At 43.3% G+C, this 15,930-nt stretch overlaps 1 protein-coding gene across 2 annotated transcripts in view; it reads right to left on the bottom strand.

Moving 5' to 3' along the window:
* LOC106586207 (uncharacterized) overlaps window positions 1–15,930 on the bottom strand; it is a 44,398-nt gene that overhangs the window by 2,950 nt on the left and 25,518 nt on the right. For both annotated transcript variants that reach the window (XM_014173225.3, XM_014173226.3), the window contains exons 16-31: window positions 15,076–15,144; window positions 11,811–11,879; window positions 9,722–9,790; window positions 8,416–8,487; window positions 8,228–8,296; window positions 8,067–8,138; window positions 3,479–3,547; window positions 3,254–3,322; window positions 2,567–2,635; window positions 2,375–2,443; window positions 2,194–2,262; window positions 731–799; window positions 528–596; window positions 356–436; window positions 233–268; window positions 101–137 (exon numbers count right to left, since the gene is read on the bottom strand). In XM_014173225.3, coding sequence (XP_014028700.1) covers window positions 101–137; window positions 233–268; window positions 356–436; window positions 528–596; window positions 731–799; window positions 2,194–2,262; window positions 2,375–2,443; window positions 2,567–2,635; window positions 3,254–3,322; window positions 3,479–3,547; window positions 8,067–8,138; window positions 8,228–8,296; window positions 8,416–8,487; window positions 9,722–9,790; window positions 11,811–11,879; window positions 15,076–15,144 — 1,057 coding nt within the window. The remainder of the gene's footprint in view (window positions 1–100; window positions 138–232; window positions 269–355; window positions 437–527; window positions 597–730; window positions 800–2,193; window positions 2,263–2,374; window positions 2,444–2,566; window positions 2,636–3,253; window positions 3,323–3,478; window positions 3,548–8,066; window positions 8,139–8,227; window positions 8,297–8,415; window positions 8,488–9,721; window positions 9,791–11,810; window positions 11,880–15,075; window positions 15,145–15,930) is intronic.

Below are 15,930 nucleotides of genomic sequence, written 5' to 3'. Positions count from 1 at the left end.
CTGAAAGCATGAGAGAGATGCTGAATAGCTACTGACATGATTTCATCAATGCTTCATGTTTTGTCTTGGATTTGTTACTAGCACGGTTAAACAGTCTTACCACAGATTTCCTTGATCAATTTAATGATGTCTTCTCTCTGGATGTGATAGGAGTGTGAGTTACATTCATTTATTATATATTTTTTCTATATCACAGCATCAATGATGTAGTATGCAACGTTTGTGAACTTACTGTAAGGCCGGCTTCACCTTTTATTCCTGGTCTCCCCTGAGATACAAGAAAACATTTAAATTCATGGATTGATCATATACCATGACTTTGAAATGTTGTAAAATATGACAATTCAAGACTCACAGACTCTCCATGAACCCCATGATCTCCCAGATCTCCCTTTCCGCCCTTATTTCCTCTCTCACCCTGCAAGCCACGGTCACCCTGGAGTGAAGAGACAGGAGGACTGCTGTTAGAGACAAGGTCACTGCATCCGTCAGTAGACGAGTTCCATGAGGTTAAGCACACATCTTACCTTAGCTCCTGAGAATCCTTCCCCTGAGGGTCCCCTTGGCCCTGTCACACCCTGAGACCCCTGCCCACCCTAAAAACAAAAGATGAACCATAAATCAAAACAAGACCCATAGGGTAGTCATTTAAAAAAGGTCAGATACCTGGAAAAGTGCTATAACACACTCAAGGTCATAGGTCAGGAATGTACTTTGTTAATTAACATACCTTGGGGCCCTGCAAACCTTCTCCTGGTGGACCTGTTGGACCAAGTGGTCCTGGCCTTCCAATGTTACCCTGGAAACCAATGATGCTTGTGTTATAGGAGGGGACAGACATACCTCAGACTCAAATCAGTGAAGTTGATTAAGTTGGGCATTGCCATCACAGCTGGACTACTGATATGTGATAAGGTACACTACATGACCAAAAGTATGTGGACACCAGCTCTTCAAACATCTCATTCCAAAATCATGGGCATTAATTCCCGTTTGCTGCTATAACAGCCTCCACTCTTCTGGGAAGGCTTTCCACTAGATGTTGGAACATTGCTGCAGGGACTTGCTTCCATTCAGCCACAAGAGCATTAGTGAGGCTCTGATGTTGGGCAATTAGGCCTGGCTCGCAGTCGGGGTTCCAATTCATCCCAAAGGTGATCAATGGGGTTGAGCTCAGGGCTCTGTGTAGGCCAGCCAAGTTCTTCCACACTGATCTCGGTATGGACCTCGCTTTGTGCACAGGGACGTTGTCATGCTGAAACAGGAAAGGGCCTTCCCCAAACTGTTGCCACAAAGTGGGAAGCACAGAATCGTCTAGAACGTCATTGTATACTGTAGCATTAAGATTTCCCTTCACTGGAACTAAGGGCCCTAGCCCCAACCATGAAAAACAGCCCCATACCATTATTCCTCCTTCACCAAACTTTACAGTTGACACTATGCATTCGGGCAGGTTGCATTTTCCTACCATCCGCCAAACCCAGATTCGTCCGTCCGACTGCCAGATGGTGAAAAAGTATTAATCACTCCAGAGAAAGCTTCCACTGCTCCAATGGCGGTGAGCTTTACACAACTCAAGTTGACGCTTGGCGTTGCGCATGGTGATGTTAGGCTTGTGTGTGGCTGCTCGACCACGGAAACTGATTTCATGAAGCTCCTGACAAACAATTCTTGTGCTGATGTTGCTTCCAGAGGCAGTTTGGAACTCGGTATTGAGTGTTGCAACCGAGGACAGACTATTTTTACGAGCTGCCTGCTTCAGCACTCGGCAGTCCCGTCCTGTGAGCTTGTGTGGCCTACCACTTCGCGGCTGATCCGTTGTTGCTCCTAGATGTTTCCCCTTCACAATAACAGCACTTACAGTTGACCGGGGCAGCTCTAGCAGGGCAGAAATTTGACCAACTGACTTGTTGGAAAGGTGGCATCCTATGACGGTGCCACGTTGAAAGTCACTGAGCTCTTCAGTAAGGCCATTGTACTGCCAATGTTTGTCTATAGAGATCTCATGGATTTGTGCTCAATTTTATACACCTGTCAGCAACGAGTGTGGCTGAAATAACCGAATCCACAAATTTGAAGGGGTGTCCACATGCTTTTGTATATATAGTGTATGTCACTCATTACACTCAGACTGTGACCTCTGTCTACATAAGGAATCTCTATTTGTGTCAGAGGTTAATATCAGTTTCATACCGGTGGTCCTTGCACACCCTCTCCCGTTGGGCCTGGCAAACCTGGCAATCCTCTGAAGCCAATGTCTCCCTGGGACAGACATATTTACAAACACAAACAATACACATTTCATCTTCCCATGCACTAGGTTGTAGCAGATTGACATGCATAGAGGATTTAGGGCCAGATAAATAACAAGTACCTTAGGTCCTGGGATGCCAACGCCCTCAGGGCCCTGCTCTCCCTGTAGACCCGGAAGACCTGGAGGACCCTAAACGAGGAACAGGGGACAACCCAAACTTCATGAGAGACTGAGTTTGACTAAACGGCACCAATCTGCAATTAGGACATGAAGATTCATGAGTTTGTAGGTTGGTTTGTTGGTACTACTCACCACTGGTCCAGGGAAACCTTCACCTTTGGGCCCAAATTGACCTGGTGGACCAGAATTACCGCGGTCGCCCTGGTAAAACATCATTCGAACAATGAGCATATCATACAGGTGTAGGACGTTCATTTGAGACTTTTCTAACAGCAGGAAAATAATCCCGCAGCAACAGGAAATGTGAATTTTTGTAGTGATTGATATATTTTTTTGTTAGGGCAAATCAAGTCTGACATTTTAAAGTTGAAACTACAAACTTTAGAAGCCTTTTTAAACCTTGATTACACTACAAGTTTGCATTTGGGCAGCAGGTCGCTTAGCGGTTATAGCCTTGGGCCAGGAACTGAAAGGTTGCCAATTCGAATCCCTGAACCGACAAGGTGAAAAATCTGTTGATGTGTTCTTAAGCAAGGCACTTAACCGTGATAGCTTCTGGGTCACCGTCAATAATGGCAGACCATGACCCCACTCTCAGAGGGTGTCTCAGGGAGAGTTGGGATATGCAAAAAACACATTTCTAATTCATACATGTGTATTAATACACACTTGTGCGTGTGTGAAAAAGGACAAATATAAGCACACATTATTATTATTTCCTGCAACAACAGGGTGATCAAAGATCCTACACCTGTATGTCTCATGGTTACTTTCACCACTGTTTTTTGTGATTTATTTATTGGTAACTGCAACACTTACCTTCGGCCCAGGCAGCCCATAGCCTGTCTCTCCAATAGGCCCAGACGGACCAGGAGGGCCTAGATCACCCTGAGACAGAGAGCGAGATAGGGAAATCACAATGCTGTTTATCAGCCAGGATCTGATGATGCATGGCAATGATCTGTGTAGCAGTGTTTGTTATGTACATTACTTGACAAGAACAGCATAGAGAAACAAGGTGGTTAATAGATGTGTGTTTCTTACCTTAGGACCTGCAATGGCCCGTCCCGGTAGTCCTGACATGCCCAGTCTGCCTGGTGTGCCAGGCTCCCCCTGAAAGAAGAATGGGCAAGAATTTCCCTTGAACTCTAGATACACTACATGACCAAACTCATGTGGACACCTGCTCATGTGGACACCATCTCGCTTCAAAATCATGGGTATTAATATGGAGTTGGTCCCCCACTTGCGGCTATAACAGCCTCCACTCTTCTGGGAAGTCTTTCCACTAGATGTTGGAACATTGCTGCGGGGACTTGCTTCCATTCAGCCACAAGAGCATTAGTGAGGTCGGGGGACTGATGTTGGGCGACTAGGTCTGTTCGATGGAGTTGAGGTCAGGGCTCTGTGCAGGCAAGTCAAGTTCTTCCACACCAATCTCAACATACCAGCAAGCTCAGAATCGTCTAGAATGTCATTGTATGCTGTAGCGTTAAGATTTCCCTTCACTGGAACTAAGGGGCCTAGCCCCAGACCCTTATTCCTCCTCCACCAAACTTTACAGTTGGCACTATGCATTGGGGCAGGTAGCATTCTCCTGGCATCCATCAAAACCAGATTCGTCCGCTGGACTGACAGATGGTGAAGCGTAATTCATCACTCCAGAGAACACGTTTCCACTGCTCCAGAGTCCAATGGTGGCGAGCTTTACACCACTCTAGCCGACGCCTTGCATCGCACATGATGATCTTAGGCTTGTGTGTCTGCTCGGCCATGGAAACCCATTTCATGAAGCTCCCGACAAACAGCTCTTGTGCGGACGTTGCTTCCAGAGGCAGTTTGGAACGCAGTAGTGAGTGATGCAACCAAGGACAGACGATTTTACTTGCTTCAGCACTCGGCGGTCCCATTCTGTGAGATTGTGTGGCCTACCACTTCACGGCTGAGCCATTGTTGCTCCTAGACGTTTCCACTTAAAAATAACAGCACTTACAGTTGAACGGTGCAGCTCTAGCAGGGCAGAAATTTGACCAACTGACTTGTTGGAAAGGTGGCATCCAATGACGGTGCCACATTGCAAGTCACTGAGCTCTTCAGTAAGGCCATTCTACTGCCAATATTTCTATGGAGATTGCATGGCTGTGTGCTTAATTTAATAGACTTGTCAGCAACGGGTGTGGCTGAAATAGCTGAATCCACTAATTTGAAGGTGTGTCCATATACATTTGTATATACACTACCATTCAAAAGTTTGGGGTCACTTAAAAATGTCCTTGTTTTTGAAAGAAAAGCACATTTTTTGTCCATTAAAATAACATCAAATTGATCAGAAATACAGTGTAGACATTGTTAATGTTGTAAATGACTGTTGTAGCTGGAAACGGCAGATTTTTTATGGATTCTCTATATAGGCGTACAGAGGTCCATTATCAGCAACCATCACTCCTGTGTTCCAATGGCACGTTGTGTTAGCTAATTCAAGTTAATCATTTTAAAAGGCTAAATGATCATTAGAAAACCCTTTTTGCAGTTATGTTAGCACAACTGAAAACTGTTGTTCTGATTAAAGAAGCAATAAAACTGGCTTTCTTTAGACTAGTTGAGTATCTGGAGCAGCAGCATTTGTGGGTTCAATTACAGGCTCCAAATAGCCAGAAACAAAGCGCTTTCATCTGAAACTCGTCAGTCTATTCTTGTTCTGAGAAATGAAGGCTATTCCATGTGAGAAATTGCCAAGAAACTGAAGATCTCGTACAACACTGTGTACTACTCCCTTCACAGAACAGCACAAACTGTCTCTAACCAGAATAGAAAGAGGAGTGGGAGGCCCCGGTGCACAACTGAGTAAGAGGACAAGTACATTAGAGTGTCAAGTTTGAGAAACAGATGCCTCACAAGTCCTCAACTGGCAGCTTCATTAAATAGTACTCGCAAACACCAGTCTCAACGTCAACAGTGAAGAGGCAACTCCGGGATGCTGGCCTTCTAGGCTGAGTTCCTCTGTCCAGTGTCTGTGTTCTTTTTCCCATCTTAATATTTCCTTTTTATTGGCCAGTCTGAGATATGGCTTTTTCTTTGCAACTCTGCCAAGAAGGCCATACAGTTGAAGTCGGAAGTTTACATACACTTAGGTTGGAGTCATTAAAAGTCAATTTTCAACCACTCCACACATTTGTTGTTAACAAACTATAGTTCTGGCAAGTCGGTTAGGACATCTACTTTGTGCATGACAAGTCATTTTTCCAACTATTTTTTACAGACAGATTACAATTCCAGTGGGTCTGAAGTTTACATACACTAAGTTGACTGTGCCTTTAAACAGCTTGGAAGATTCCAGAAAATGATGGCATGGATTTAGAAGCTTCTGATAGGCTAATTGACATAATTTGAGTCAATTGGAGGTGTACCTGTGGATGTATTTCAAGGCCTACCTTCAAACTCAGGAAAAATGGGGAAAATCAAAAGAAATCAGCCAAGAGCTAAAAAATAATTGCACACCTCCACAAGTCTGGTTCATCCTTGGGAGCAATTTTCAAACGCATGAAGGTACCACGTTCACCTGTACAAAAAATAGAACGCAAGTATAAACACCATGAGACCAAGCAGCCATCATACCGCTCGGGAAGGAGATGCGTTCTGTCTCCTAGAGATGAACGTACTTTGGTGCGAAAAGTGCAAATCAATCCCAGAACAACAGCAAAGGACCTTGTGAAGATGCTGGAGGAAACCGGTACAAAAGTATCTATATCCACAGTAAAACGAGTCCTATATCGACATAACCTGAAAGGCCGCTCAGCAAGGAAGAAGCCACTGCTCCAAAACTGCCATAAAAAAGCCAGACAACGGTTTGCAACTGCACATAGGGACAAAGATCGTACTTTTTGGAGAAATGTCCTCTGGTCTGATGAAACAAAAATAGAACTGTTTGGCCATAATGACCATTGTTATGTTTGGAGGAAAAAGGGGGAGGCTTGCAAGCTGAAGTACACCATCCCAACTGTGAAGCACGAGGGTGGCAGCATCATGTTGTGGGGGTGCTTTGCTGCAGGAGGGACTGGTGAACTTCACAAAATAGATGGCATCATGAGGCAGGAAAATAATGTGGATATATTGAAGCAGCATCTCAAGACATCAGTCAAGAAGTTAAAGCTTGGTCGCAAATGGGTCTTCCAAATGGACAATGACCCCAAGCATACTTCCAAAGTTGTGGCAAAATGGCTTAAGGACAACAAAGTCCAGGTATTGGAGTGGCCATCACAAAGCTCTGACCTCAATCCCATAGAACATTTTTGGGCAGAACTGAAAAAGCATGTGCGAGCAAGGAGGCCTACAAACCTGACTCCGTTACACCAGCTCTGTCAGGAGGAATGGGCCAAAATTCACCCAACTTATTGTGTGAAGCTTGTGGAAGGCTACCCAAAATGTTTGACCCAAGTTAAACAATTTAAAGGCAATGCTACCAAATACTAATTGAGTGTATGTAAACTTCTGACCCACTGGGAATGTGATGAAAGAAATAAAAGCTGAAATAAATCTCTACTATTATTCTGACATTTCACATTCTTAAAATAAAGTGGTGATCCTAACTGACAAAAGACAGGAATTTTTACTAGGATTAAATGTCAGGAATTGTGAAAAACAGAGTTTGAATGTATTTGGCTAAGGTGTATGTAAACTTCAGACTTCCGAATTCAACTGCAGATATTCCATTAAAAATCATCCGTTTCCAGCTACAATAGCCATTTACCACATTAACAATGTCTACACTGTATTTCTGATCAATTTTATGTTATTTTAATGGACAAAAATGTGCTTTTCTTTCAAAAACAAGGACATTTCTATGTGACCCCAAACTTTTGAATGGTAGTGTATATATTGTACACTCCCTTTATCCACGCACTCCTTACAGCCTGCAGAGACATTCCTTATACCCCAGGACACTTCAACGGGTGAAAATATAGAACAAATAAGGACTCTGTGTCTGCATTGATCTGAGCATTTATTGAGAGGACATACAAATATTTATCATCAATGAATTCATTGCAGACACAAGGTGCTCCTTTTAACCTTATTTTCTCAGATGGTCACCCGTTGAAGTGTCAGAGTGTTAGGAATGTTTTTTGGACTTTTAAGTCTCTCACTTGAGCACTTAATTCCCTTCTTTGTTCAAGCTGGGCTGAAGCACGTTTGGGTACACGCTCTTTCTGTGGAGATGTTCGGGCCATTTCTGTAATCATCTAGAGCAGGGCTCTCCAACCCTGTTCCTGAAGAGATACCGTCCTGTAAGTTTTTCGCTTCAACCCTTATCTAGCGCAGCTGATTCTAATAATTAACTAGTTGATAAGCTGAATCAACTGCGTTTCAACTGGGATTGGATTGAAAACCTACAGGAGAGTACCTCTCCACGAACAGGGTTGGAGAGCCCTGATCTAGAGTATTTTGGTTGAACTCAAACAAAAAAAATAAAGATATGTTTACTAAATACAATCTGTAAAATAGATTACTATACTGGTTGAACAATGAAGATTTGTCAAACTCAGAATGAAACCCCAGTTGTCACAATAACAATACACCTGCCCTGTAGTGATCAGACCGTGTTCGGTCTCAGACAGTGTTATTGTGTTATTCTCACCTTTGCCCCCGAGGGTCCGGTCATGCCAGAAGGTCCATGTAATCCACGGATGCCCCTCTGACCCTGGTCTCCCTGGGAGGGGTGGATCACACAGAATTTACATGACCCCCTCTTGGTGCTTACAGGTTAGTATGAAAGAAGGGTAAGGCTGTGAAACCTACCTTCTCGCCCTGGATGCCGATCCCTGCTGCACCCTCAGAACCTCTGAGGCCAGCGATACCAAACTCACCCTGGCAGAGGGGGCAGAAACAAACCCTTTCACATTGGCACATTCCCTTTTGTTGTGGTATACTGTATCTATAGATGTATATTGTATCTATAGAAGTGGTGTAAAGGTGAAATAACACACCTTCTGTCCTGGAGCCCCGTCCTCTCCTGGAAGACCAGGTAAGCCAGCCAGGCCATATGCACCAGGCTCACCCTGAAAAAGAAACAAATTGCTTTTTAAAATACACATCAGTGGTCAGTTTATTAGGTACACCCATCTAGTACGGTATCAGACTCCCTTTGCCTCCAGAACAGCCTGAGGTATCAAGGGACCTAACGTGTGCTAGGAAAACATTCCCCACACCATCCTATACTGTTGACACTGGGCAGGATTGGGTCATGGACTCATGCTGCTAACGCCAAATCCTGACTCTCCCATCAGCATGACGCAACAGGAACCAGGATTGGTTAGACCAGGCAATGTTTTTCCACTTCTGCTCACTGGAGCCGCTTCTTCATGTTTTAGCTGATGGGAGTGGAACCTGCTGTGGTTGCAATAGACCATCCGTGACAAGGACCGACGAGTTGTGGGTTCTGAAATGCCTTTCTGCACACCACTGTTCTACTGCACCATTATTTGCCTGTTTGTGGCCCGACTCTTAGTTTGTACGATTCTGGCCATTCTCCTTCGACCTCTCATCAACGAGCTGTTTTCACCCACAGGTGGCCATTTCTGAGATACTGGAACCGGTGCGTCTGGCACTGATGAACATACCATGCTCAAAGATTGCATTGAGAAGACGGACGCAATCAGGCTACAGAAAGCGGATACAGTGGGCGACGTCATCATCACTCATCCCACAAGTCTCCAGAAAACTTCTGTTTTGGGACCTTTTCATTATAACATTGGAGGAAATACATTCCTAGTGTGTGAGGAACGTGTTTGCTGGACTCATAATGCTAGCCAGTTATCTAATATTTAGAAAAACAATTTCTTATTTGGCTAGAGTTATGCTAGCCCATTTGCTTGCTTGCTGGCTAGATACAGAGGTTAGCTGGCTAGTTAGCTACAGTAGTTAGCTACTGGCATCAATTTTTGTTGTTATTTTCATATTTTCCCTATTCCACCGTTTTTAGAATGCATACTGGCATTTGAATATAGTGCAGGAAAAGGGAATCCAGACTGTGGACACGGTAGACACATTTAAACATAGGTGTACATGCATGACGTGTTCAGAATTCCATGATCAGAACTTTATGATCAGAATATTAAAGCAGCATGAACTGTCAAGTCTAGATATTTCCAAAGTTGCTTAGGTCACAAGTTTTTGCCCATTCTAACGTTCAGTCGGTGTACCTAATAAACTGGCTGCTGAGCGATCACCAGGCTTATTTGAGGAGGCATTTCTTTACTATTTCGAAGAGGGTGGATAAAGTATTTGTCGTACCTTTGGACCTGGCTCACCAACGCCTCTTTCCCCTGTAACTCCAAGCTCTCCTGGTAAACCTTGATCGCCCTGGAAGTAAGATAATGGAAAGTAGCATTTGAAGAAATTCCTACAGTGACTGTACGTACATAACCCAACCAGAAGCCATGGATTACAGGCAACATCCTCACTGAGCTAAAGTGTAGAGCTGCTGCTTTCAAGGAGCGGGACTCTAACCAGGAAGCTTATAAGAAATCCTGCTATGCCCCCCGACAAACCATCAAACAGGCAAAGCATCAATACAAGACTAAGATTGAATCGTACTACACCGGCTCCTACGCTTTTCAGATGTGGAAGGGCTTGCAAACTATTACAGACTAAAAGGGAAGCATAGCCGTGACCTGCCCAGTGACACAAGCCTCACAGGCAAGCTAAATTACTTTTATGCTCACTTCGAGGCAAGCAACCCTGAAGCATGCATGAAAGCATCTGCTGTTCCGGACGACTGTGTGATCACACTCTCCGTAGCAGATGTGAGTAAGACCTTTAAACAGGTCAACATTCACAAGGCCGCAGGGCCAGATGAATTACCAGGATGTGTACTCTGAGCATGCGCTGACCAACTGGCAAGTGTCTTCACTGACATTTTCAACCGGTCCCTGACTGAGTCTGCAATGCCAACATGTTTCAAGCAGACCACCATAGTCCCTGTGCCCAAGAACACTAAGGTAACTTGCCTAAATGACTACCGACCCATAGTACTCACGTCTGTAGCCATTAAGTGCTTTGAAAGGCTGGTCTGGGCTCACATCAACACCATTATCCCAGAAAACCTAGACCCGCTCCAAATTGCATACCGCCCCAACAGATCCACAGATGATGCAATCTCTATTGCACTCCACACTGCCCTTTTCCACCTGGACAAAAGGAACATCTATGTGAGAATGCTATTCATTGTCTACAGCTCAGCGTTCAACACCATAGTGCCCTCACAGCTCATCACTAAGCTAAGGACTCTGGGAATAAACACCTCCCACTGCAATTGGATCCTGGACTTTCTGACGGGCCGCCCCCAGGTGGTAACAACACATCTGCCACGCTGAACCTCAACAGCCTATAGGGAGGAGCTCAGAGACCTGGCCGGGTGGTGCCAGGATAACAAACTCTCCCTCAACGTGATCAAGACAAAATATATGATTGTGGACTACAGGAAAAGGAGGACCGAGCACGCCCCCATTCTCATCGACGGGGCTGTAGCGGAACAGGTTGAGAGCTTCAAGTTCCTTGGTGTCCACATCGCCTACAAAATATCATGGTCCAAACACACCAAGACAGTCGTGAAGAGGGCATGACAAAGCCTATTCTCCCTCAGGAGACTGAAAAGATTTGGCATGGGTCCTCAGATCCTCAAAACGTTCTACAGCTGCTGCACCATCGAGATCATCCTGACAGGTTGCATCACTGCCTGGTATGGAAACTACTCGGCCTCCGACCGCAAGGCACTACAGAGGGTAGTGCGTACGGCCCAGTACATCCCTGGGGCCAAGCTTCCTGCCATCCAGGACCTCTATACCAGGCGGTGTCAGAGAAAGACCATGAAAATTGTCAAAGACTCCAGCCACCCTAGTCATAGACTGTTCTCTCTGCTCCCGCACGGTAAGCTGTACTGGAGCGCCAGGTCTAGGTCCAAGAGGCTTCTTAACAGCTTCTACCCCCAAGACATAAGACTCCTGAACAGCTTATCAAATGGCTACCCAGACTATTTGCATTGCCCCCCCTCTTTTACACTGCTGCTACTCTCTGTTTATTATCTATGCATAGTCACTTTAACTCTACCTACATGTACATATTACCTCAATTACCTCGACTAACCTGTGCCCCCGCACATGGACTCTGTACCGGTACCTCCAGTATATAGCCTTGCTACTGTTATTTTACTGCTGTTCTTTAATTATTTGTTATTTACTTATCTATTTTTTTACTTAAAACTTATTTTTCTTAAAACTGCATTGTTGGTTAAGGGCTAGTAAGTAAGCATTTCACTGTGAGGTTGTTGTATTTGACAAATACAATTTGATTTGATTTCACATTATCTAGGAGTAACACCAACCTTAGGTCCCGGTAAGCCCTCTCCTTGTGGCCCTCTGCCGCCAGGTGGACCCCTGGGACCCTCCACTCCCTGAGGAATAACAATCACAATCACGTCAGTGTGTGTATGCGGTGGTGACTTGTCCCACCTGTTTTGAGCCCCACATTTTTACCCTCCCTCTTGTTTTGCATGTTATCTTGGCATTAATACGTGTTACATATCGGTTTGCAAACAATATAAAATAACAAATCATTGACTTAAAACCTCTTAAGGATCCGCCCCTTTTTTGACATTTTTGCCGAAAATGACATACCCAAATCTAACTGCCTGTAGCTCAGGCCCTGAAACAAGGATATGCATATTTTTGGTACCATTGAAAGGAAACACTTTGAAGTTTGTGGAAATGTGAAAGGAATGTGGGAGAATATAACACAATAGGTCTGGCATAAGATAATACAAAGGAAAAAACTAATTTGTTTGTACCATCATCTTTGAAATGCAATAGAAAGGGCATAATGTATTATTCCAGCCCAGGTTCAATTTAGATTTTGGTCACTAGATGGCAGCAGTGTATGGGCAAAGTTTTAGACTGATCCAATGAACCATTGCATTTCTGTTCAAAATGTTGTATCATGACTGCCCAAATGTGCCTAATTTGTTTATTAATAACTTTTCATGTTCAAAATTGTGCACTCTCCTCAAACAATAGCATGGTATTATTTCGCTGTAATAGCTACTTTAAATTGGACATTGCAGTTAGATTAACAAGAATTTAAGCTTTCTGCCAATATCAGATATGTCTATGTCCTCGGAAATGTTCTTGTTACTTACAACCTCATGCTAATCTCATTAGCCTACGTTAGCTCAACCGTCCTGTGGAAGGGACACCGATCGCGAAGTTTTAATAAAGCTGGATACAAACATGGTCTCTTTTTTTGCTTTCTTGAGCTAAGAAAGTGTATGTTGTGTAGTAAGCTGTTAGTAGCCCATGAGCCTCACCCTAATAATTTGGTCTATTTTCCTCTCTTAATTTTGCCTACTGTTCTAACCTGTTTTAGAGAAATGTAATCATCGAATATTGTAAGAGCTTTCATTGTCTGCTTAAATGCCCCCTTTATTTATCCTATGGTTTTGACTTGGTGTACAGGGACAACACTGTAAGAACGGCCCATGTTCTGAATTCAGTCACTGTACATTTCAAAAGTGCTGAACAAATAGTTATATTGACTACGTCCGTCCTAGCTCGCTCATTAATGTCTTAATCGAAATTACGATTTGCCTCTTATCCTCTGGTCGTCACTTATGCCATAGTTTGTACATCTCAATTGTCAGTAGAAACCAGATTTGTTTAAGCAAGTCAGCCATATCAGCTACGTTTTTTTAAAAGGCAGTAAATGAGTCAGAATGAATTGTGTCGCTGCCAGACAAGGCACATTTGATAGCCAGGTGTAGTAGTGGTAAGTTGTTGGGGCTGCTGTTGGGACTCTGCTGTTGGGACAGCTTTACGTAAGCCTTACCAGTTTGTGGGCACCGTTTGTCACCGTTATAGTGCAATTAATGTATTGTTTAGTGCTGTGTTGTGGCATTGCTGGCATGCATCCCCCAATTGTTTTGGCCCACCAAAATGTACATGCTAAAATCGCCACTGTTTGTATGTGATGTACAGTTGAAGTCGGAAGTTTACATACACCTTAGCCAAATACATTTAAACTCTGTTTTTCACAATTCCTGACATTTAATCCTAGTAAAAATTCCCTGTCTTAGGTCAGTTAGGATCACCAATGTGAAATGCCAGAATAATAGTAGAGAGAATGATTTATTTCAGCTTTTATTTATTTCATCACATTCCCAGTGGGTCAGAAGTTTACATACACTCAATTCGTTTTTGGTAGCATTGCCTTTAAATTGTTTAACGTGGGTCAAACGTTTCAGGTAGCCTTCCACAAGCTTCCCACAATACGTTGGGTGAATTTTGGCCCATTCCTCCTGACAGAGCTGGTGTAATTGAGTCAGGTTTGCTCGCATACAATTTTTCAGTTCTGCCCACAAATTTTCTATAGGATTGAGGTCAGGGCTTTGTGATGGCCACTCCAATACCTTGACTTTGGTGTCCTTAAGCCATTTTGCCACTACTTTGGAAGAATGCTTGGGGTCATTGTCCATTTGGAAGACCCATTTACAACCAAGCTTTAACTTTCTGACGGATGTCTTGAGATGTTGCTTCAATATATCCACATAATTTTCTCTCCTCATGATGTCATCTATTTTGTGAAGTGCACCATTCCCTCCTGCAGCAAAGCACCTCAACAACATGATGCTGCCACCCCCATGCTTCATGGTTGGGATGGTGTTCTTGCAAGCCTCCCCCTTTTTCCTCCAAACATAACAATGGTCATTATGGCCAAACAGTTTGATTTTTGTTTCATCAGACCAGAGGACATTTCTCCAAAAAGTACGATCTTTGTCCCTATGTGCAGTTGCAAACCGTAGTCTGGCTTTTTTATGGCGGTTTTGGAGCAGTGGCTTCTTCCTTGTTGAGCGGCCTTTCAGGTTTTGTCGATATAGGACTCGTTTTACTGTGGATATAGATACTTTTGTACCTGTTTCCTCCAGCATCTTCACAAGTTCCTTTGCTGTTGTTCTGGGATTGATTTGCACTTTTCGCACCACATCACGTTCATCTCTAGGAGACAGAATGCGTCTCCTTCCTAAGCGGTATGACGGCTGCATGGTCCCATGGTGTTTATACTTGCGTTCTATTGTTTGTACAGATGAACGTGGTACCTTCAGGTGTTTGGAAATTGCTCCCAAGGACGAACCAGACTTGTGGAGGTCTACAATTTCTTTTCTGAGGTCTTGGCTGATTTCTTTTAATTTTCCCATGATGTCAAGCAAAGAGGCACTGAGTTTGAAGGTAGGCCTTGAAATACATCCACAGGTACACCTCCAATTGACTGAAATGATGTCAATTAGCCTATCAGAAGCTTCTAAAGCCATGACATCATTTTCTGGAATTTTCCAAGCTGTTTAAAGGCACAGTCAACTTAGTGTATGTAAAGTTCTGACCCACTGGAATTGTGATACAGTGAATTATATGTGAAATAATCTGTAAACAATTGTTGGAAAAATGTCTTGTGTCATGCACAAAGTAGATGTCCTAACCAACTTGCCAACACTATAGTTTGTTAACAAGAAATGTGTGGAGTGGTTGAAAAACTAGTTTTAATGACTCCAACCTAAGTGTATGTAAATTTCAACTCTATGTTACTTTTGCCGCTCAACTTACCTTCTCCCCCTGGATGCCCGCTCCTGTAAGTCCAACAAGTCCTGGATGACCTGGAGGCCCAAACTCACCCTGAGATCAAACATAGAAAGGGTTGAGGGACAAGGTTGGTATTTAACCCTTTATGAGCATATTGGCCTGTCCCACTAGGCACAGACTTCAAGTCAATGTCTATTCCACGTTTGTTCAACAGAATTTTGTTGAAATGACATGGAAACAATGTTAATTCAACCAGTGTGTGCCCAATGGGATACATTGCCTTGCAAATGTATTCACCCCCCTTGGCGTTTTTCCTATTTTGTTTCATTACAACCTGTAATTTAAATAGATTTATTTTTGGATTTCATGTAATGGACATACACAAAATAGTACAAATTGGTAAAGTGAAAAAAATAAGTTCTTTCAAAAAAATTCTTCAAAATAAAAAACGGAAAAGTGGTGCATATGTATTCACCCCCTTTGCTGTGAAGCCCCTAAATAAGATCTGGTGCAACCAATTACCTTCAGAAGTCACATAATTAGTTAAATAAAGTCCACCTGTGTGCAATCTAAGTGTCACATGATCTCAGTATATATATATATATATATATATATATATATACACACTCAGTATATTTATATATATATATATATACACACACACACACACACACACATATACACACATACATACATATACACATATACACCTGTTCTGAATGGCCCCAGAGTCTGCAACACCACCAAGCAAGCAGCACTATGAAGACCAAGGACCTCTCTAAACAGGTCAGGGACAAAGTTGTGGAGAAGTACAGATCAGGGTTATAAAAAATATCTGAAACTTTGAACATCCCACGGAGCACCATTAAATCCATTATT

The sequence above is a fragment of the Salmo salar genome, chromosome 25 (genome assembly GCF_965601325.2).
Source record: "Salmo salar chromosome 25, fSalSal1, whole genome shotgun sequence".
Classification (NCBI taxonomy): domain Eukaryota; kingdom Metazoa; phylum Chordata; class Actinopteri; order Salmoniformes; family Salmonidae; genus Salmo; species Salmo salar.
Note: the sequence above shows the minus strand (reverse complement) of the source record. Positions and strands in the feature narration are given on the sequence as shown.